The sequence below is a fragment of the Typopeltis vanoorti genome, chromosome 21 (genome assembly GCF_054136105.1).
Source record: "Typopeltis vanoorti isolate ZY-2024b chromosome 21, IOZ_Tvanoo_1.0, whole genome shotgun sequence".
Lineage (NCBI taxonomy): Eukaryota > Metazoa > Arthropoda > Arachnida > Uropygi > Thelyphonidae > Typopeltis > Typopeltis vanoorti.
Window position 1 is genome coordinate 49,460,982 of NC_143569.1, and position 24,839 is coordinate 49,485,820.

Here is a 24,839-nt window from a genome sequence, read left to right on the forward strand (position 1 = left end):
TAACTGCGATATATTCAGTTCTTGGCGCACTCTAGTTTTGCATCACGAAAAGAAGGCAAACCTGTCAGAGAACTCACGCGACATAAAAAACTGATCTCACAACTTAATCGTTTCGGCCGTATTTGAAAACAGCAGCAGCAAAATCAACAACAGAACATTTCTTGGAGAACCAGGACTAAAATATGAGGCGACATTTAAAGTGCAATGGGAAATAAATGTTTCTGTAGCGATAAAAATGCTTCGGTGATGAAGAGTTTAGTCGTATGCTTACAAGAGTTAGTCACATGCCTAGCGACAATATTCCAACCAAGAAAATGAGATATGGACGGCCGAGAGGACAGTCCATATCTCATAAGTAATTTTATAAACTTAGTTATTTTACTCTTAATCCCAAGTAAGTAAATAGTTAAGTTTGCGCCTGAACGTAGTTCAAGGCTAAAGGTGGTGCAACTCATAGTAAAGGTAGGTAAAGCTCTGATCACTATTCTTAGTATTTTCCATAATGTAAAGCACATCTCACTAAGAGATGTATACTGTAATACATTATGGGTGGGGTCACTACCCAGACCGGTTTCAACCTTTTTTTGAGGTCTCCTCAGTGAGTAGCTAGACCCTAAGTACCAAGGTTTTAGTAATACAGAGCCTTATCAACTTTACCTATACAAGTTGCAAAAAGGTGTTTTTATTTTTGATAAAAATCTCTGGTGGAGATATAGATGTAAATATAGATGTAAATAGTTGCACCACCTTTAGACTGGAACTACGTTCAGGCGCAAACTTAACTGTTTGTTTACTTAGGATTAGGAATAAAATTACTTAGTGACCCTAATATACATTACCCAAGTTAAAAAACTAATTTATATCTGTATCTCCTCCAGAGATTTTTATTGAAAATAAAAACACCTTACAACTTGTATAGATAAAGTTGATAAGGCTCTGTATTAGTAAAACCTTGGTATTTAGGGTCTAGCTACTCACTGAGGAGACCACAAATAAGGTTGAAACCGGTAAGATTGCTATTAATATAATAATATAATAATATGAGTTCGCTCTCTTAAGGTTTTTGCCTTAAGGGAGCAATTTGAGTCTCCGGGTAAAATGTTTTCCGGCACGGTCCGGTGAGGGGCTTTGTCGGTGAATGCTTTTCTTCGGAATGTGAGCGATTCTGCTCGGTGGTGGTGGTGGTGGTGGGTGGAAGGCCATCACTGAGTGGAGCCAACGCTGAGATGGACGGTCCTTCGCCCATTAATGAGTCGTTTAGGGATTGTCCGAATTTTTAGAGACGGCTTTACTTATTCAAAAAGGTTGAAACCGGTCTGGATAGTGACCCCACCCATAATGTATTGCAGTATACATCTCTTAGTGAGATGTGCTTTACATTATGGAAAATACTAAGAATAGTGATCAGAGCTTTACCCACCTTTACTATGAGTTTCACCACCTTTAGACTTGAACTACGTTCAGGCGCAAACTTAACTGTTTGCTTACTTGGGATTAGGAGTAAAATAACTAAGTTTATAAAATTACTTAGTAACCCTAATATACAGTATTAGTCAGATTTGTGATAATTAAACTCTCCAAGAAAGATGACCTCACTTCAGAAAGTTGAATTGGAAAAAATTAATACTTAAAGAAAGGAAATAAAAAATTCCGAAGAACTATGGGGAGACCACTAGAATCAACAAGCGAATATGGCAAAATGCGACATTCTTAAAGAAGGTAAAAAAAGGTAAAAAAAGAACAGTCATTATAAATTGGGAAATCTCTAACATGGTACATCAAAGCAAAAATGTACACGCAATGCCAATATTATAACACTATGCTAATAATGACAATACACTGGTATCTCGCTAATCCGAACTAATAAAAACCGTGATCGTTCGAATTAGCGAATTTTCCCCCAAGAGACAACAATAACTACCGTTTAAGACAAAAATAATCATATTCTAATGGTATATCAATTTAATTCTGTAAATAAATAAAGCAACTGATAGAAAAAAGCTACTCTACTGTAAAATGAAACTTAAAAAATAATACAGTACACAAGTGTATTTTAGTAAAAGATTTAGTTTGCATGTACCTGTATTGTTGAGATTCTGATTTAATAAAATTACATAGTACGTAACTTAATTTGCGAAAAAAGTACACAACAGAAAACAAAGTTTCACAAAATAACACAAAAAATTTTATTTCTTTGTAAAAAAAGTCACTGATTTTCTTTTGCTTCTTGGAAGCTAAACATTTTTACAAATGCTTCTTTTTCTAAACTTTTATTGCATAACAATAAAATATTGCGGATTGGCGTATCATTCTGCTCCAAATCTATATACATATTAAAACTCTCAGCTGCCTCCACGTTTTACTTTTATTTCTTCGAGTTCTTTATCGTCATCATCATCTTCTAATTCATTCTGTGACGTCATTTTTATAATTTCAGCATCTGATTTGATTTCGAATTCAATTTCGGTTCTACCTGTAATCCATTCCGTATCAAACATCTGTTTGTGAAATTACAACATCTGGATTTATATTTTTAACCAAATTATGCACGCTTTGAATTTCCTCTTTTTGTGTATCACCGTAGTTATCTTGGTAAATTCTAGAAGGCCACAGTTTTTCCATGATGCTCGAATTGCTTCGAAAGGCTTCCCAAGCAGCAGCAAGTGATAATGCTACATACTTCAAATTCATATTTTTTATCGATGCGATAACGTCATAATTTTGGAAAATTACATTTAAAAGCAGGTCTTTACGATATTTTAATGTAATGTATTGTATTATGTTCTGATCCATTGGTTGCAACAATGGAGTACATTTCGGAGGCAAATATATAGCCGTAAAATTTCCGTCCTCACTAATCAATTCATCAGAGTGCAAACATTGATTTATCTTTCTCAAACTTCTTCTCCTTTCGACATACTTCGCTTCATTTCCATATAATGACGCACATGACAGAGGATGATCCATTAACCTTTCCCTGCTTCTAGTACAAATTGAGCTAACTCCCTTGGTGAAGAGATATGCTAAACATGATGGAAACCTATACATGAAAGCAGGAAATTAATGTCCATTGAAGTATGCTTGAAGCACTTCCAGCGAGAAACTTCTATAGCGGACTGGCAGTTATGTCACTCGTGGTGAATATTAATGTTTCAGGGGATGTACGAAGTTAAGAGAAGATTCCAAAGAAAATCCCCTCTGATCACAAGAAGGATCTACAGTAGCTAGTTTAGCAGGTGCTAAGATTATTCCTACTTTGATTTCAATGATCAATTAGATTAGTGGTATACGATACTTAAAGGCAGAAAGTTAACAATTTCAAAAGCTTATCCTCGTTCTCTTTCCCATTATGATAATTAATATAATAATAATTACTCATTAAACAGATCTAAATTTATTACTTAAGTAAAGTTTTTATTATTAAAAAAAGAATATTTAAAAACAATTACTATTTTTATTTAAATTTTTCTAAATAAAAAAGTTTTAGAAATGTAATTTATCATTAACTTCGCACACTTAATTTTTATTTTCATGTCAAAATATTTTATTTGATATCCATTGTATCATTTTTCTTGGATAGGTAGGAAGCTGTGATTAATATCCTTGGAGGGTAATGGATGGCAATGCTGTAGCTAATGAAGTTCTAACTGAGGTTCGGCTATATATTGCTGTTACCCTCCTGCCATGATCAGAACTTTAATAACTCAATAACACCTTATCCCTACACTGTCCTCTACAGATAACGGGGAAGATGAAAAACATTCTTGCTTGCCCCTTTAAGCTAGTCCTTATAAGGATAAGGATTATTTTTCTAAAGCGGAACAGTTTCAAAGGGTAATGGATGGCAGTGCTGTATCCAATGAAGTTTAACTGACGCTCGACTGTTGCTGTTACCCCCTGGGGCGCAGAGATTCGAGAGTTTGAGTTCGCTCTCTTAAGGTTTTTGCCTTAAGGGAGCAATTTGAGTCTCCGGGGAAAGTGTTCTCCGGCACGGCCCGGTGAGGGGCTTTGTCGGTGAATGCTTTTCTTCGGAATATGAGTGGTTCTGCTTGGTGGTGGGTGGAAGGCCATCACTGAGTGGAGCCAACGCTGAGATGGACGGTCTTTCGCCCACGATTGAGTGGCCTAGGGATCGTCCGAATTTTTAGAGACGGCTTTACCTTTACACATGGCAATGCTGTATTCAACGAAGTTTTAACTGAGGTTCGGCTAAGACTAGAGCTTACAGCTCAATAACACGCTATCCATACATTTTCTTCTACAGATAAAGGGGAATATGAAAAGCATTCTTGCTTCACCCATCTAGCCAAAAAAAAAAAAATATTAATTTTGTTAAAGAAGGAAATAGGATATTGAAGTGGAATACTGATTTGTCGTTAAAGCACTGATGTTAATTTTTATTTTCAATTGTTAGCAATTAAAAATAAAAATAAATATTTTTATTTTATATTTTTACGGACAAGAAAATATGATCTTCTCATGTATAGAAACCAAAACGACCATCAAATTTAAACTGTTATTGATTTTACTTTGAATGTACGTTTAAAATTATCAAAATAATTACGTTAATTTCGATCAGCTGGCATATATTTAAGATTCATTCAATCGCTTCGACGTGCCTGCTTTTATTTAACAAATAGAATGTGAAGTCATTGTGATCTTTAAACGCACATTTCAGGTTCTGCATCTAATTCATTACTGTTTTATTGGCCGGATATGTAGTCAATTTGACTGGTAGTGTTTAGTTTTTATATTTATCATAGTCCCAGAGACACAATATTGTTTTTCAAAAGTCAAATAATAAGCAGGGACACTTCTCATACCTATATAGAAGTGTTTAAATTTTCATAAATCAAAGAAATGTTGTTAACTGCATATTATGTGCTCGACTGTTTATAGCAGTCTAAGTCTATATTTTGGGAACGCATAGATGGTAGAAATATCTAATTTATTCCGATAGGTTTTATTATTATTATTATTATTAGGATTTTAATTTTTTTTTTCAACGACTAAGTGTAAATTGATTCTGAAAATGTTTTCGAAACATTAAGGAAATATTTTTGCAGAATACAGTTCTGGATATCTATAGCATCTTTTAATATAATAAGTCCATTAATGTTCTTAAGTTATAGATGAGTAGAGAAAACAAATCACTCAGATACCTTTAATTTCTCTACGAAATGAATTAAAATGCATTGCAAACTCCCCGGAAACAAAGGAACAGTAGCACAATACGTTGTAAATGTGCTCCACTTGAGCTCCGGACTTGCCGAACCAACTTCTTATCCTATTCGTGCGTTTCCATTTACACTACTTGGAAAGAAGTCAACGGACATCACTTATTTCTAGCTGGTATAAAATAGACGAATATGATGCTCCCAAGTCAGTGCAACTTCGTCAGGGTGAAGTGGTTATGAGAAGGGAACTGACAGAGTTTGAAAGAGGCATTATAATAGGAAGCCATGTTGCAGAACTATTTCTTCGGCAAACTGTTGACAAAATGGGCCATCCAACTCAACGATTAGTGACACCTTACTGAGATGGAGGTGCAGAGAGTCAACTGCAAGTGCTACCCGCAGTGGACGACTCAGTACATTCACCGAATGTGATCGTAGGGTAGTACGAAAGATAAATATCGCTATTCATCGGCGACACGTGTAATGCGGAGTTCAAAGCCTTGATTTGGACACAAATCTGCATAAAAACATTCAGAACCGAGGCTCACGGTGTAAAGCGCGTGTACAGTGGGAGATGGAAGCTTGGAAAGCTGTGTTATAGAGCAATGAGCACGCTACACCCTCTACTGAGCACATGGATGGGTGTGGCGGATGACCTATGAACGTCTCTTACCAGAGTGAACAACTGCAACTATAAAATTCGGAGGTGGCGGGGTGTTGGTACGGTCTTGTTTTTCTTGGTTTGGCCTTGGATCTCTGTTTGTAGTGCAGGAACATCGAACTCCGAGAGGTATCTGAGTATTCTAGACAATGCAATGCTTCCTACTTTGTGGAGTTTCTAAGGAACCGACCATTGTCTCTTTCAGCAAGAAAAAGCTCGCAGTTATAGCACCTACAAGCCACACAATTACAGTATCAGTCTTATGGCTGCTGCTATAAATGTGTGGTTTGTGGACATGAACGTCATTGGACTTGACTCGCATCCACATAGCCCTGATCTCAAACCTCCCTTTTGAACATCTGTGGGATGAACTGGATGTCCGTCTCACAACAGTCTAGGACCTCATTACATACCTATAGGAAGAATGGTCCAAATTTCCATTGATTATCGTACGCTTGTGGAAAGTATGTCCCGTAGGATTGCTGCAGTCATCGCAGCGAAAGGAGGTCCTATATCTTATTCAGGTGGGTGGGTGCCATGGGTGGTTTTTCCTCCCACAATGATGTCCGTTGACTTCTTTTCAGGCAGCGTATCTCGTGTCCTTTGGAACAGTCTTTCCTATGCGATTTCCCCTCAATACATACAACCTCTAGAGCTTCAGGTAGCACATTAACAAATTTATTTCTTCTCTACCACTTACCCACACAAGAGGCCGTGTATGTGTGGGATTGAAGCAAAATAAATAAATTAATGAAAAAAAAAACATAAATGAATAAAATCTATAAAACGTCAATTAAATTGTGATTAAATGAGGAATTAACTCCTAATCTTGCATTATCTTTAATATAAAAGACGACTTCCAGGAAATAAAATGAAAAACCCTTTTATAAAATTGCGCTAACACAAATAAATAAACCGTGAGATGCGGTGATTAATACCCTTGGAGGGTAATGGATGGCAATGCTGTAGCCAATGAAGTTCTAACTGAGGCTATTGCTGTTACCCGCTTGCTATGATCAAAAAGAGTGTCGTGGGATCTTCGAAGGAAGAAAAGTCCTTTTTAGGACTTTCAGGGTAACGAATGGCAATGGTGTAGCCAATTGAGTTTTAACTGAGGCTCGGCTATTACCCGTTACCCAGCCATGACTAGAACTTTTAGCTCAATAACACCACATCCACACAGAAAGAGTGTCGTCATGAATATTTCCAGAGGGTATTGGATGGCAATGCTGTAGCTAATGAAATTTTCACCGAGGCTCGGCTATTGCTGTTACTCCGCCAAGACCAGAGCTTATAGCTCAATAACACTCCATCCATATATTTTCCTTCTACAGATAAAGGGGAATATGAAAAGCATTCTTGCTTCACCGATCCAGCCAAAAAAAAAAGAGTGTCGTTTTAAATTTTACTGCAGCCATAATTGTTTTTTGGCTGCCGTGAACTGTTGGAGACAGCATAATCCCTTATAAAAATATTAATTTTTCCTTAGAAACCCCATGAAAATTTTCATAAAAACTTTCAGAAAAAATTATAACAATGTTCGGTTACTGCAAAATATTTTGGTCTAGAAAACATACGATATTTAATACTACACGTAATAAAGGAACATACCTGTTCTGCAAATAAGTCAAGTTTATGGAAAAAAAGTAGTATTTTCCCCATTAATAGAAGAGGTTTCCAAAAACCAGGTGTAATAGAAGTTATAAATGTCCATATGATTTGGGGAAGCTCTACGATGCGACGGAACATAGTTTAAGAAACACTGCCATAGAATAATAACCGTAGAATCTGTCGAACTGTAGAATCGCCAATATTCCATAATTAATTATAAATAATGCAAATTTTTTTTTAACAGAAACAGTTTTTGTGGCAAATCGCAGTTTAATTTTATGCTGTGAAAGTGATCTTAACAAACACATTTAAGATTTCGAAATCTGACTGTTTGCTGCTCATTCAGTATACGTTTTTTCAGAAGGAGAGAGAGAGAGAGAGAGATTTCATAATTTATGAAATTTATAATTTATGATGTTACCCATTTCTTAAAAATTAAGTTGAGCACAAGTTGTTCTTTGAACAATAAATACTCGATTATTAAGAAAGTAACCTTAGGTTTGTTCTCAGTAAGTGTAGCTCAAAGGAAGGTGGTATTTTCCATTTGTTTGTCTTTTCTTTTTTGCATGATCTTTAACGATATATTTGGAATTTCAAAAAAAGTTTCATTTGTCTCACATAATAACCTCCTTTGCACAAAGAAAAGAAAACAAAAAAGCATCTCATCGCGCAAGAATTGTTCGAACGTCTCCAGAAGAAGGACCAGATCTTTTCTCGATAGAAGTATGCAGAAACAGACCGAAGGGTTGAGATTTCTGGGACGGTTTAATTTCATGCTTCAGAACGTTTACTGTCAAAGGGAGCGTTTATGACTTGGAGATCTTCCTTACGATCCGAAAGATCCCTATGAGGAAAGGAGGTTGGCGCAATACTTCAACTATTAAGATGACATAAATTTGAATGTCAGCTGGAAAACAATGGAAAGCTTCCCGAGTTTGTGAAATGTGTGTAGGACTGTTTACGGTCTTGTGAACGTAACGTACGCCCCGTTTTAAGCGATAGGTTTGCTCGTAGACTATATGAAAGAGAAACGACAAGAAAGCAGTGGTTTCTATTCTCAGCTGCTGAAGTCAGTCGGAACCAAATGGCAAATGGCGTGACAGAGAGAGACGAGGAGAGAATGAAAGGTTTCAAAATTTTTGTTTTATACTTATTTCAAAGAGAAAATAAAACAAAATGCCAACAGAACAAGAAAACATAATATAATACAGTATAATTATTAATATTTATTACTCGAATTCTTAGATGATTTCGAAAATTTTCATAATTTTGTTAACATCTCTCCAAAAACGAAGATATATTTTCATAATTTATGTAACAGCATTTTCATATGTGCCCATGTGTGACAAATGTTATTAATATATTAAGTTTTTCAAAATTTTGCTAAAAAACTATATAAAAGATATATATATCTTTAGAAAATTTTTAAGTTCATATATATTTTTTTATTATGTAGTAAAAATAAGTTCTTTTCATTAACTACCTTATTACTATTTGTTTACATAATTTATTTATAAATAATAATAGAATAATAAAAGACTGAGAGGGCTATTGAGTACCCTCGGAGGGTAATGGATGGCAATGGTGTAGCCAATGAAGTTCTAACTGAGGCTCGGCTATAGCTGTTATCCTCCTACCATGATCAGAGCTTTAATAGCTCAATAACACCCTATCCTTACACTGCCCACTACAGATAATAGGGAAGATGAAAAGCCTTCTTGCTTCGCCTCTTTAAGCCAGTCCTCATAAGGACTGTTAAAAAATAAATAAAAGAATGAGGATTGCAGAAGGATAAGGATGACATTGCTGTAGCTAATGAAGTTCTAACTGAGGCTCGGCTGTTGCTGTTAACCCTTTGGACGCTGAGTTTCGAGAGTTTGAGTTTCGCTCTCTTAAGGTTTTTGCCTTGAGGGAGCAAATTTGAGTCTCTGGTGAGGGGCTCTATCGGTGGATGCCTTTCCCTGGAATATGTGCGGTTCTGCTCGGTGGTGGGGGAGCCTGTCACTGAGTGGAGCCCACGCTGAGTTGGACGGTCTTTCGGACACTATGGAGTGGTCTAGGGATCGTCCTAATTTTTAGAGTTGGCTTAGCTTAACTATCGCCAATGAAGTTTTAACTCAGGCTCGACTATTGCCGCTACCCAGCCATGACCAGAGCTTATAGCTAAATAACCCCATCCACACATTTTCTTCAATCAGATGAAGGGATAAAGAGTCAAAGACTCCCAAAAATAAATAAACAAAAGAAGAAACTGATAATAAAGTATGTTATTATTATGATAGTGTGTAACGGTCATCATCATCATCATCATCATCATCATCGTGGGTATCAAGGATCTAGGCCTAGCATGGCCTGTTCCGGCCTTAGAAGTCATCGTTGAATCGTTTAAGAGGACGTCCTGGTTTTCCTTTTCCTAATGGCTTGTACTTTAATGATTGTTTTGGTAATCTTCTGTTTTCATTCTTTGAACGTGTTCCATCCATTTATGTTTATATTTTTTAATTTTATCTATTACTGGTTCTTGGTTTAATTCTTTCATAATTTCTTCATTTCTTTTGTGATCAAATAGGGTATACTTTGCAGTTTTTCTCATAAACTTCATTTCTGCTGTTGTTAATCTTTGTTTGTCTTTTTTGTTTTATTGTCCAGATTTCACTTCCATACATTAAGACCGGTAGGGCTAATGTATTGTATACTTTTAGTCTGGTTTGTTTTTGAACTAGGTTTGGTTTAAATATAGAGTTAATTACACCTGCTATTTTTAAATATTTTGCAATTTTTACGTTTATATCTTTTTCATTTTCATATGTGATCATACATCCTAGGTAGTTAAATGAATTCACCTGCTCTAAGATCTTGTTATCTAATACTATTTTAGTTCTTGCTGGATCTTGTCCTTTAAAGGCCATAGTTTTTGATTTTTCTGTTGATATTATCATACCATAATCTTTGGATATCTCATTTAGATCTAAAATAGCTTTCTGTAGTTTATCTTCAGAATTTGTAATTACTATTTGGTGTCGTCGGCAAGGAGGAGAGTGTTTAAGTTTACTGTAGGAGAAAGTTTAATTCCTTGATGTAAATTTTTATACCATTTTATTATTATTTCATTTAAGTAGATATTAAATGCTGAGAGGGGACATCCCTGTCGGACCCCTTGGTTTATCTCTCTTGTATATGATAGCTCGTGATTTAATCTTATTTGTATTTGATTATTTTCATATATACTTGTGATGGCTTTTAGGATATTATTTGGTATTTGTCGTTCTTTTAATATGTTAAATAATATGTTTCTTTTAACTTTGTCAAATGCTTTTTCAAAGTCAATAAATTCAATATGTATTTCTAAATTGTATTCTCTTCTTTTCTCTATTATTAATTTTAGGCAAAAGTCTGGGCCTATACATGGTCGTCCTTTTCTAAATCCATTCTGTACTTCTAAAATAAAGTTTTCGAAATATTTCATTAATTTTCTATTTAAGATTCTGCTATATATTTTGTAACAGGAATTCAGTATACTGATACCTCTATAGTTTTTAGTCATCTCTATTACCTTTTTTAGAGATAGGATTCACAATTGTTTTTTTTCCATTCTATTGGGAGGGATACCAGTTGAATAAATTTTATTTAAAAATAATATGAGTCTTTTTTTTTAATTTTGTTCCTGCATATTTATATAGTTCTGAACTAGCTTATCTTCTCCAGGTGATTTTCCGTTTCTTGTTTCTTTCAGGCTGATTTCTAATTCTTCTTTATTTATTTCCTTTTCATTTTCGTTAATTGTTTTCAGTTGTCTTTTTTAAAATATTTGTCTGTCTCCACAGTTCTGTGTAGTAATTTAGAAATTCTTCTAATTTCAATTCAGTGTTTAATTTTATGTTTTCTTTGGTATCTGCATTTAAGTGTTTCAAAATCTTATATACATTGGATCTTGTTTTTTATAAATCGTGTTCTAAATTAGAAACAAATTTGTTCCATGTTTCTCTATGTCTTTTTCTGACTTCTCTTTTAGCTATGGCTCTTATTCTTTTATATTCTATTTCATCTTCTAATATTTAACTGCTTAACCATTTGTGATAGGCTTCTTTTTTCTTTTTGATTATTTCTTTCATTTTATCATCCCAGATCGTCAGTTTTTTCCTTTTATTGAATGTTTTAGTCTTTTCTAAGCTTTAATTTGTTGCCGCATTTAGTATCGTTTTTATATTAAGCCATTGTATTTCTATTTCTTCATTTTGTTTTATGTTATCTAGATGTTGGTTAATTCTTTGTTCATACAGCCATTGTACATTTGTGTCATTCAACAGTCTAGTTTTATAAACAAATGTTTCAATTTTTCTTTCTATTTTCGTTACTTGTAGCCATTTAGGCGGTAATCTTTATTTTAACAAGGAAGTGGTCACTGCTTATTTCATATCCTGTAACGGTGAATAAAATAAAAGCTTCTATATTACACACTTCTATATAGAAGTATATAACGGTTAATAATATAAAAACAGTCAAATATTAAAGACCACGCTTCTACAATTCGAGTGCTATTTCTGATGAGGCGACAGGTGATATGATTTTTTTTTTTTTTTACATCGGAAGTTTTTTATATAGACCAGGCATTGCGTTCTTTCAGCTGTCAAAAACTTTGCATTGCCTAGTCTAGTATCGATATTTAAACACGTTTTATCTACTAGACACGTACCTACTGATTTCATCCAGTAGTTACACAATTTTTCTTCCGCACACAAAAAAGGAGGGCTGAATAGTTCAGGCAGTTGCAAAATATATTCAAGAATATTATCAAATTAAAACATCGGAAATGTGCTTATCAGTATTCAAGTGTACTTTGTTCAGGATAGGAAGATGGGGATCAATCTGTTTCTGCTTAGACATCTTATTCAATTCTTGACTAATAAACAACTCGTGTCAGTGCATCTCATAAACGCAAAGATACGCTAGGATAGACTGCAAAGGACAACTTCCTATAGTCTATCCTAGAAGAAAGTCGGTATAGCTCCTTGGTATGGACTATAATTTAAAATACCTTATGAATAATCATAAACACTAAAATCAATAAATGGACTCCTATCAGAACCCATTTCAGTACTCAATTCCGCAAGGCTTTCCCCGTGAGCTCGTTCTCCCCCCCCCCAATCTTAAAATATTTTTTTTATCAAAACCTGATTACTCTCACGCACTGAGAGCACCACTACTCATAGTCTTCAAACAGAGCAAAACTGATGCATATGCTGACGATGTCGTCAGAACCCTTCGATCTAATCTACATTTTCTTCGGAATATCATGAGTGAACTCGGAGAAAACTACAATCAACATTGTTAGAAACTTGACTCGATCCGTATGGGTCGACACCGCTTCTAGGTTACTTAACTATCAAAGAATGCCTCTCCTTGAGAACCTTGTTCTGCCCATCTAAAGAGTTACTGAGTTTATGTGTAGAAAAACAAACAATTCAAGCCTAGTCACTTGTCGTTCAAAAGGAGAGCAACAGTAATACAAACCATCATAACAGATGTTGCTCCTCACTACAAAGGTAGCAAATACAACGGCTACACACAAGATAAATCCGTTTATAAGTCGGTAATTACGGTAATTTCTTTTGAAGCCGAAGGAAAAATGAAGCACGCAGGATATTTCTCATTCTTCCACGAACACATGGCGGGAAGGAAAAGATTGAGGGGAGAGATTAAAATACATCCACTCAGCTAACACGGATCAAAACCATACCGGAAGCAGAGTCCAAGTCATACATCAGTACGTCAGTCATATTAATTACAGAATTTAGGATATTTACTGCTGTCTTAAGATCACTGACCACACTTATCCATCTGCAGTGGTGGTGGTGCAAGTGTGGTATTATTTCATTATATATATACATTCCACACACACGAGAGATACAAGAACTATATCACGTCAGTGCCGTGTGCGATTTGCAAGTAAGGTCTGAGAAAGAAGAAGAAATCTGTTGACATTTTTTTTTTTAAAGAGCTGGAACTTAAAGTTGTTGAGAAACACATTATGAAGAGGACCGTTGCAGAGGACAAAGGTAAATAGAATAAATTAGGAAGAGGAGAAGTAGGTTTGCTATGTTTGCAGTTTTAATGAAAAGGGGATATTGGACAGCTGCTGCTCTTTTAAAGTAGATTTTGTTGTTTTAACTGATCCAACAGTAAGTGGACCACTCCAAATGTGTGAACGATTTCGTATGAAAAACACTAAAATGAAAACACTAAAATGAAAAACACTAAAAGTCATTTCAATAAATGACTGCTGCAGTCCTCCCCCAGCCAAGTTAGGTTATACCACTATTTTTTCATCAACGTGTTGCAATACCTTCCCATCGACAAATAATAGAATCTACCATCAAATTGAGATGGTAGATTCTATTTCTTCGCCTATTTGCCACGTCTTCTGAAACAAAAAAAGACAATATCTTAGACAAAGAACACTTTTTAAGGAAATGATGTAGGCCAATAACAATTTGTAACATTGTACATGGGGAAAATCAAAGTTGGAATCCTTATGTAACAGTAATTAATTTTATAGGACTTTTAAATCTCAGCAGACTCTTCATTTCATTGTCATTATTTAAATGGTTCATCTGATTTTATAGCGAAGTAGGAGGAGGTTTGTTTGAACAAACATACACTGGTAGTGAAGACCAGCATGGAGAGTAGGTACTGAGTCCATTTAGGGGCATATTACAATTGTTGAGATCATTCTAGAAAAAAAAACTGACGGGCTAGGAATCCTGGAGTTTTTATAGATAGCAGGTCGACGTTTGAGGATTATATAGCAAAGATTGCAAATGCAACTCTGAGAATAATAGAAATGCTGGAACGAATATTGACTTGTTAGGATTAGGAAGTGCTTTTGCCTTATTATTAACTTGATACTACCTCATCTGAACTATTTTTTTAAGATCTGGGCTTTTGGTTTTCGAGGTGATGCAGATACAATGGAGAGGGCTCAAAGGAGGATGTTAAAATGAAATTGCTATTCTGTAATATAAATTAGGTAAAGCAGAATTGAGTGGACTGCCAACAATAGCAGATAGAGAAAAACACGGATGATATATGCAGCCATGCAGATTTCCTAAAGGATCATATAACATACTAATAAATGGAATTGATTTACTAGTTTTTTTTTTTTTTGCTAGATGGGTGAAGCAAGAATGTTTTTCATATTCCCCGTTATCTGTAGAAGACAATGTATGGATGGAGTAATATAGCGCTATACTATAAGCTCTGATCATGGCAAGAGGATAACAGCAATAGCCGAGCCTCAGTTAAAACTTCATTGGGTACAGAATTGCCATCCGTTACCCTCCCTGAGAACCCTTTTTTAGTGCCTCGTACGACATGCATGGGCTACAGTGGGGCTATTCTTATCCCTGCCACCACACGGAGTGATGAACTAGTTTTTTTTGGCGGGGGGGAGATGGACTGAGTCCTTGATTCTTTATCCCTTCTTTTATCTATTCTTCATCCCTTGGGAGTGTTATTTAACTATAAGCTCTGGCCATGACTGGGTAACGGCAATAGTCGAGCCTCAGTTAAACCTTCATTGGCTACAGCATTGTCATCCGTTACACTGGTTATTATATCTCCTCCTATTTTCACAACGTGATGAACTAATGACGAATCCTTATATAGTCCTTATAAGGACTGGCTTAAAGGGGCGAAGCAAAAATGCTTTTCATATTCCCCGTTATCTGTAGAGGATAGTGTAGGAATAATGTGTTATTGAGCTATTAAAGCTCTGATCATGGCAGGAGGGTAACAGCAATAGCCGAGCCTCAGTTAGAACTTCATTGGCTACAGCATTGCCATCCATTACCCTCCAAGGGTGTTGTATTGAATGAATCAATCACCGCATCTCACGGTCGATCGATTCACCCTCATCAACTCCCCGTCACTAATGACGAACTTCTTGGTTCTTATAGTTCTTATTTAAGAACTGGGCGATTGACTGAGTCCTTGACTCTTTATCCCGTCATCTGAATGAAGTAAATCTGTGTGGATTGTGTGTTGTTGAGCTAAGTAGCTCTAGTCATGGCTGGGTAACGGCAATAGCTAAGCATCAGTTAAAACTTCATTGGCTACAACATTGCCATTTGTTACCCTGATTAGTAAGTAAAGGGTAAAATCTCAAAAAATCGGACGATCTCTAGGCCACTCCATAGTGGGCGAGAGACCGTCCATATCTCAGCATTGGTTCCACTCAGTGACGGGCTCCCCGACCACGGAGCAGAACCGCTCAAATTCAGAGGAAAATAATTCACCGGCAAGAACCCCTCAGCGGGCCGTACCGGAGAACACTTTCCCCGGAGACTCAAGGTGCTCCCTTAAGGCAAAAACCCTAAGGGAGCGAACTCAAAAACTCAGCACCCAGGATAACAGCAACAGCCGAACCTCAGTTTACTTCCTCGGTTCAGCATTGCTAATTGTTACCCTGATTAGTAAGTAAAGGGTAAAATCTCAAAAAATCGGACGATCTCTAGGCCACTTCATAGTGGGCGAAAGACCGTCCATATCTCAGCGTTGGTTCCACTCAGTGACGGGCTCCCCGACCACTGAGCAGAACCGCTCAAATTTCGAGGAAAATAATTCACCGGCAAGAACCCCTCAGCGGGCCGTGCCGGAGAACACCTTCCCCAGAGACCCAAAGTGCTCCCTTAAGGCAAAAACCCTAAGGGAGCAAACTCAAAAACTCATCACCCAGGATAACAGCAACAGCCGAACCTCAGTTTACTTCCTCGGTTCAGCATTGCTAATTGTTACCCTGATTAGTAAGTAAAGGGTAAAATCTCAAAAAAATCGGACGATCTCTAGGCCACTCCATAGTGGGCGAAAGATCGTCCATATCTCAGCGTTGGTTCCACTCAGTGACGGGCTCCCCGACCACTGAGCAGAACCGCTCAAATTCCGAGGAAAATAATTCACCGGCAAGAACCCCTCAGCGGGCCGTGCCGGAGAACACCTTCCCCGGAGACTCAATGTGCTCCCTTAAGGCAAAAACCCTAAGGGAGCTAACTCAAAAACTCACACCCAGGATAACAGCAACAGCCGAACTTCAGTTTACTTCCTCGGTTCAGCATTGCTAATTGTTACCCTGGAAGTCCTAAAAAGGACTCCAAAGAGTCAAGCTCACGAACTTCTTGGTCCTTATCCTTATAAGGACTGGCTTAAAGGGGCGAAGCAAGAATGCTTTTCATCTTCCCCGTTATCTGTAGAGGACAGTGAAGGGATAAGGTGTTATTGAGCTATTAAAGCTCTGATCATGGCAGGAGGGTAACAGCAATAACCGAGCCTCAGTTAGAACTTCATTGGCTACAGCATTGCCATCCATTACTCTCCAAGGGTATTGGATTGAATGAATCCTCCAATAATCTTCCCGAACTTCTTGGTAAACTTCTTGGTTAATAATTATATTATAACTTAATATAAAATATAAATGGTGTAGTAGTGAATTCTAATTAAACTGTCATTTAAAGGAAATATAATAAAATATTGTTTTTGTATTAGTGAAAATATTATTACTTGCAAAATTACTGTATGTGTTCATTTCTTTCAAAATTAAAGAAAATAATCGAGATATAGTTCGAAATTTTTTTTTCAAACAAAAGAGGTGACATGGAAAAGTCCCATTTTCCCTGAAGCTAGGTAAGAGAGAGTTTTGATGACTATATTGATGATATCGGAACTAGAGACGCCTATCATATTAAATTTTTTAAGGAACCCCTATTTGTAAACATAAAAAATGAGAAGAGAGAAAAATCTATTTAGAAACATCGTTGTCTATAAAAGGAATTTCAGACTTATTATTAAAAGAAAAGAATTTGTTAATCCATTAATACCCAGTATTTTGTACGCACTATTAATCCAACTTTATTACGTTAGCCTCTACCCGTGGAGGTAAGTTTCAACTGCTTTTCTTTTACTGAGTCCTCTCCACCGCGTTTACTGATATAATATGAGTTTCACGTGACTTATCGATTTATAACTGTATCACCACTACAATTACACAAACACACTGTTTTCATATGTATTAAAATTGATGTATTATGTGTATATTTTATTTCCTTTTTGATTCATGCAGGGGTTGTTCGACGCTTTTTTTTCGAGGTGTCTTCCTCGATAAATATCATAAACTTCATCTCTTTCGATCATAATAATTCATTTAACCGTCCTGTTAGTTTTCTACCTACAGAATACTAGACTACGTGGATTTTCAATTAAAAAAACATTCCGTTACATGATGGTAACTCACTCGACGAATTCGCATAATATACTTCTCCTTTCACTAGAAATTACGCAACAAACAACAATATTTTAGATAGTCTGGAAACCGTGCTCTAGAGACCAAGCGTAGAACTTTTTTAAGCCACTTCAGTCCTCCAATAAGCAGTTCAGTGGTCTCACACCAGGCGATGAAATTCATCTCCCGCCAAAAGAAACCACAAACATCCAGGCCTTTGCGGGATTCGAACCAACAGCCTGTTGGTTGGAGGGGGGGGTACGTTAACCACTCAGACAACCAGACCGGCGTTTAACTTAACCTTCAATTCCGTAAAAGAATCAATGAAAAAAATATATATATATGTATATGAAAAGATAAATAAATATAGTGCTCTTTCATTAAAAACGGAACATAATCCTTCTTAAATTAGGGCTTGAACACATAATAGAGAATCTGAGAAGCATCTGGGATGATTGAAATTTTGAAAGGGATCCTAGGAAAATGGCAGAAAATTACGAATCATATTTATTATGAATCGAACGTATACAAGAATACATAAAGGTAAAACATTTCCGTATAGAATTGCACGCATTTCAAAATACTCAGCGCAAATCACTTACTGGATTGTAAATATATCCTCAATATAATCAAGGATGATCTTTATAGGTGTGATAATAATCGAATAGAATATATGTGACATATTTTTTTCATTTTTTTCTTAGGTATTGTAGTTCATGTTTAGCACACGTAGAAGTCTTCGTCTTCTGAGCCATCAATGAGAGTGGATGATTCTCTAAACACACAAAACCTCTCATTGTGTTAAGGAACACAACCACCTAACACCTTGGATAATCAATGTCACTAGCTACATAAATATCACCCATTACCCCGAAGGACGATAATGTTATTTAAAAAAAGTGGTTCACTCAAATAGTCTCTTTTTATCGTTGAAAGATTCCTTAACATTTTCATTCCTGTCTCGTCCCGGATCGAACCTACTGGAAGGACGTCTTGAAGTGGCAACGGAAGATTCTTGCCTGTAATATGGCGATGCTCCCCGGAAGGATGCCTCCATGTCTTTGAGAGCTACGGCCTCTTGTCGGCCCTCAATGGACAGTGACGAAAATTCTTCTTCTTTGTGAGGATTGTCTGGGATAGACACTGTAAGGAGAATAAATGATTATTAAGTGATTTCTTATTTTATTCCTTTCATCTTCTATATTAAATTAGTTTATCTGTGGAAGAGAATTACTAATTTTGAAGATCATTAGTGCGCTAAATTATAATAAACGTAAAAAAATTCGTCAAATCCAAATGGTAATGAGTGCAGCACACGCACCTTGTTTGTGATAGTTCATTGCAAAGAAAACATGCTTTCAGTGCAAGTTAATTTAGTATTATCATTGCTAACTAAAATTTAAGAATTTGATAAATATAGATTTTTATGGGAATTTAAAATTTTTATTTCTATATACATATTTTATTCATAAAAATTTAAAAAATTTTTAGTTGATTTATTTAATGTTGAGTGGAAATACTAAAAACAACTTTATACAAATCTAACACCTGCTTATAATTCTGTTAACATTATTCTAATTCATAGGGAATGGAGAATCGACCGTGAGATGCGGTGATTAATACCCTTGGAGGGTAATGGATGGCAATGCTGTAGCCAATGAAGTTCTAACTGAGGGCTCGGCTATTGCTGTTACCCTCCTGCCATGATCAGAGCTTTAATAGCTCAGTAACACCTTATCCCTACACTGACCGCACAGATAAAGGGGAAGATGAAAAGCATTCTTGCTTCGCCCCTTTAAGCCAGTCCTTATAAGGATAAGGACTAAATTTTAAGTTCCGCTACCGCACGGAATGGATGATGCGAACTCTATCAGGATTCACTTCAATTAAATGAGCTAAAATGGTTTTAAAAAGCTGAATGCCGGGTGTCTACAATAACGTTTATATATTATAAAAATAGATTGTCTGCATTAATTACCATGCAGTCCTTTCTCAACTTACCTACCATAGACTTTTGAGTGTCACCATTTTGTGTCATAAAAGAAATTCTCAGCCTTGTTACTCTTCGCCTTGCTGGACCTAAAAATGGGGCAGTTGACAGTGTATACAACAGAGGATTCACAGCAGCGTTTAGAGGCAAGACAAAGACAGCCACCCAAGCAAAAATCTAGAAAAATAACAGAATTTATTTATTTATATTATAATAGTTTATCTATTTATTTATCATGCGAAAAATATGGTTAAAGTCACATTTAAAAAATAAAAATCGATATCTGTATAATTATGTAAACGAAGTAGTGACAGATCAGTATTTTGGAAGATGTTTACTTTGAAAATACAGAAAACTGGGCTATATTCTTTTAGCAAACAGATTTCGAAAGATAGTATACCTTAGTGATTATGCTGAGGTAAGTGTATGACAGAAATTCTAAAATAAAGTTAATATGAATATTTCTCGATGAAATTGGAACTTTGTTTATTTTGTGATAAACATAATTATCTTGGCAATTTTATCTTAAAACTTGGAAAAATTCATTAGATTTTAATTTCAAAGCTAACTTCACTCCAATCCCAAAGAAAAATGACCATATTATTGTAATATCAGTTACTGCGATTTATAATTTTCAATACCGGGGTTGAAATGAATAATGACATCCTACCCAGGGTAACAGATGACAATGCTGTAGCCAATGAAGTTTTAACTGAGGCTCGGCTATTGCAGTTACCCAGCCATGACTAGAGCTTTTAGCTCAATAACACCTCATCCACACAGATCTTCTTCATTCAGATGACGGGATAAAGAGTCAAGGACTCAGTCCATCTTCCCCCCCCCCGCCAAAAAACAAAAAAATTCAATACCGAGTAATTATGGGAAGTAGTGGAACTAAATAGCTTAGGATTAGTAGGTAAGAATTGCCTATAAGTCCATACAACTCCGATGCAAGACCCGACTAAATGTGTACTATATTGTCGTTATTATTTATTATTAGTCGGCAGTAAACTGGATCTTCTTTTCTTGTTCGGTAAACTAGCATGTATATATGGACATGTTAATCAACAGTTCTCTCTCTCCCCCCCCTAACTTTATCCACTGAATACAAGAAAATGCTGTAAGTGTGTCTGTAGGATTGGAAGTCATTACTTCTACTAACCAGTGCCAGAGTTCCTGAATGATGAATTTCCCGAGCACTGGATTTGTTCACAACCTCCAGAAACTGGACCACTACTGTAATGGCCGATGAGAATCTCATATCCCAGTACGTGTGACAATTCCTTGCGGGGATTATGTCAATGAGCATTTCTCTGAATAGCACTAATGACGTACTAAACGCTGCTGTCAACACGACATTTCAGTCAATTACGCCTCCCAGTTCTGAGACTGTTGTCATATGACATGTCGGTAATTATACGTTGTCATCATAATGATGAGTGGAATACAGATGTTTGAGATCATTTCTAGTGATCTACAGTGGGACCCCAACATCCGATGGTAATTCGTTCCACAAAACTCCTTGTAAGCTGAAACCAATAATAAATTGATTTCCTCCAGTTGGTTCCAAACTTCTGACAGGCGATCTTAACAACACGTGACGTAGATATTTCTTAGATATTATACTTGATTTTTTATATAAAAATGAATTTTTCATAGCAATTATTTAATAAATAGATGTTGTGAATTCCATTTTAGAGCATAAAACTTATTATTTAATTTTTATTTGCGCATAAATAAGTTCAGAGTCATCTCTGAACTTATTTATGCGCAAATGTGAAAGTCGGCCAACTGCTCATTCAGCATATTGCTAAATGCGCTTCTTCAATATTTTCTCGTATAACTTCGGTTACAGCATCTTCAATTTTGTTCTGTTTTAACTCTTAGCGAGGACGCTTTTCATGAGTCCAACGTGTTCTTTATGTAACTTTAAAAAATAAAATAAATAAAATGTTCGATGTCGGGAAGAATTTAGTCGCCCCCCCCCGCAATGAGATATTCTGAAAAAATATCAGACGTCCCAAAGTTAGTCGAAGAATTTTCTAACATTTTATTCAATTCTATAAGGGAAATAAAGAAAAATCCATCAAAGTTCTGATTTCTCCCATCTTAAGGGTCAAATGTAACAATTTTTACTACTAATCCAAAAGTTCTCATATTTGGCTATTTTTAATAATACCGATTTCCAATTTCTTTCACGCTTGCAAAGTCGAATCCAGAGGAGAGAACGTGATTCCCCCCCCCCCTCCTCCCATATACCCATGAAATCGGAGCCAAAACAAATAACAAAATATTTACATAACAAAACATAACAAAACATATCCAAATGCTTTCTTTAAATTACAAATACGAGCTAAAACAAAATATTTTTGTGCGAAAATCAAGTAAATGGTATTATTAATAAACAAAAGACGCATTTTAAACAGCTGACGCATCACATTCGCCATTTTAATATTTAATAAATTTATTATATTAAATTAATTATTGAATGTATTATAAAATAAATTATTATATGTGTTATACTACTACTTAAAGTATTTATTGTGGGATTAGACTGATCCGTTTCATATTTTTCCACTGAAAACGAATCATAGAACCAAATTTTATCATAAAACAGCTTTTACTCAAACGGTCGTATTGTTAAGCGCAAAATTCTGAGTTGGTGAGTTAAGTATTAATCGCATTGAAGAACTTTTATATTCAAAATATCGCAATTCGTAGGCGGAAACTGTGTATTAGAACAAAGATTGAAATGAGGAACAAATATAATCATAGCTGTTTGTGATTTGTTCTCTGCTTTTAAAAGCATAGAATACAATATCGAAGCATAGAATACAAACTTCGATACTTCGGTATCGAGGCGAATTTTTTTTCAAGGGAACTTAATTTCCTTTTAAGGGAACTTAATTATTCTTGTATAATTACGAATTTACGATTGTCTCATATAATATTCATACTTGTTGATACACGGGACCAAGAAAATTTTAATCAATCCTCAATAATAATGGAAATCTAACATCATCATTAAGGCCTTCAAATGTGTAGAGAGGTTGATAAAAGACGCAATCACTTTTACCAGTATAATTATACACATAAGAAAGCTTTTCTTGCTATTTTGTTTTAAGGAGGTTCAAGATGATCACATTCTTTATCTTACACAGATAACTGATAATTAACCAAGGCCGTAATTACAAGCAATTTAGTCATAAACTAAATGCTTCCCAAAAGAAAAGAGAATTAATTAAAAAAAAAACTTCTTTAGGTTGATTAATATCTTGGGCATCATCTAAATTAAAGAAAGTATTAGCGAAGAAAGTTTTATTACTTTCAGGCGGTTTTACTTATCTAAAGAAAGCGATTTAAATAATTAGAAAATATATCAAATAACAGAGAATGTGAATGTTGGAATTACTTTCATTGATTTTTTTTAAAGTAAATCTCTGAAAAGTGTAAGAGGAGGTTTCAATCTTCGATGATTGAGCTAATATAAAAGTATAAAAAGTTGTGCTTTAAAAAACATTTGGGAATAAATTTACAAAGAAAAATCGAAAACTGTTGGTTCTGTTTCTATTACTTAATTGTGTTGTTTAATTCAGAAAATAAATGAATACGAGATATTGTGGTTGTTTGGAGTTAAGCCTAAAGCCTAAGCCTAAGATCAGTATGTGCCGTTTATTAATTGCGTTGTGTTTTGGATTTGCCTGATTTGTCGACGAGACTTACAAGGTTTTAAACAATTGTTCTGGGACATCAAAGTATGATAAACAGTTACAGCAAGATTTCGTTAAATTGCAAAATCATTAACTTTGTTGAAGTTGTATTTAGTCTGTAGATTATAATCTGGTCGAAATCAAGTGGGCTGCTTTTCTAGGACAGTCTTATTATTCTTTTAGTGGTACACAAATAGGAGTATCTTTTATTGATTCATGTGACGTGTTCCTTCAAGTATTACGAGTCATTACAGAGATTTTCCCTAATGTATTTAACTTAAGACGTATTTGATAGTCTTCTAATACTGATTACTGGTTAAAGTATGCTAATAGGATCGTACACATGGAAGAAATTAAAGAAATCCTCTCTACGAACAAAAGAATCAGCAACTACTGTATCTAAATCCGACTTTAATGAGCACAATTTATGATAAAAAAAGAAAAGATTACGTGAAAACCTAATCCCTTCAGCAATTTAGAAAATTTTCTTATTTAATATCATGTCCATGATCAGAGAATGATTACCCACATTTTCTTTTTTTCCGGCTCGCCGTTTATCCAATTTTGAAGCCTTAGGTTTCTGACCGATGTATCTCTATCTGAACAACAAACTTTTGCTTGCGTAACTCGAAAACAGAAGAGAGTTATCCAAATACTGCCATGTTATGAGCTAAGCTACACTCCTTTGTTGTTACAGTTAGCTACATTTAACGTAACTGCACAAAACGTAAAAATGAATTATGGATGCATGAGCATTATTGATTATTCTCTCCAAACTTTCGAATCTTAAATATTTGAAAAACAAAAGTGAGAGAGTGCCTCATTTCATGCGCTATCTTTGGAAAATTAATTGAGGCAAATAGAAACACAAAAGAGTGTTGCAAAAATGACCGATTCTACCTTCTTGCTTTTCATAACTATGGAAATGCGTTAAAACATTCATTAAGGATAGTGATATTTCAATCAAATTCAAATGAGCGTGACCATATATCTATTTATGTGTAGAATTGTGCTACTAATAGCACCACTGCGCATGTCCTTTCTGTTGATAGGCAACAATGAAAATCATCCAAAATGGACGTGGCAACTCACGCTTAAGGATAAATGAGATTAATAAGGTATTGCTGCACATATAAAAGAATAATTAATCTTTAGAATTATTCACTTATTTATATTTGAGGGCGATTTTCTATTTTCTGAATACAGAAAATAGAAAATTACTTTAAACAACCATGTCAATAGCTCTTAGTAAAACAAACCAGAATACCAGAATAATAATGGTCCAGTGATAGATATTATGGGTATTTACTCTGTTCCAAAGATGTTCATTCGTTTATTTTCTTTATATGTGCACAAAGGAATTCATTATCATTAAGAAGCAATAGAATCACTAAAGAGATATTTGTGAAATATCTTTTTA

The 24,839-nt window shown here is 35.3% G+C and overlaps 1 protein-coding gene across 1 annotated transcript in view; it reads right to left on the reverse strand.

Moving 5' to 3' along the window:
* Positions 1–18,208: 18,208 nt before the first annotated feature.
* Positions 18,209–24,839, reverse strand: part of LOC150094841 (G protein-coupled receptor GRL101-like) — a 186,431-nt gene continuing 179,800 nt past the window's right edge. The window contains exons 24-25 of the mRNA XM_090411676.1: positions 19,721–19,886; positions 18,209–18,862 (exon numbers count right to left, since the gene is read on the reverse strand). Of these exons, the coding sequence (XP_090267802.1) occupies positions 18,624–18,862; positions 19,721–19,886 (405 nt within the window). The 3' untranslated portion in view covers positions 18,209–18,623. The remainder of the gene's footprint in view (positions 18,863–19,720; positions 19,887–24,839) is intronic.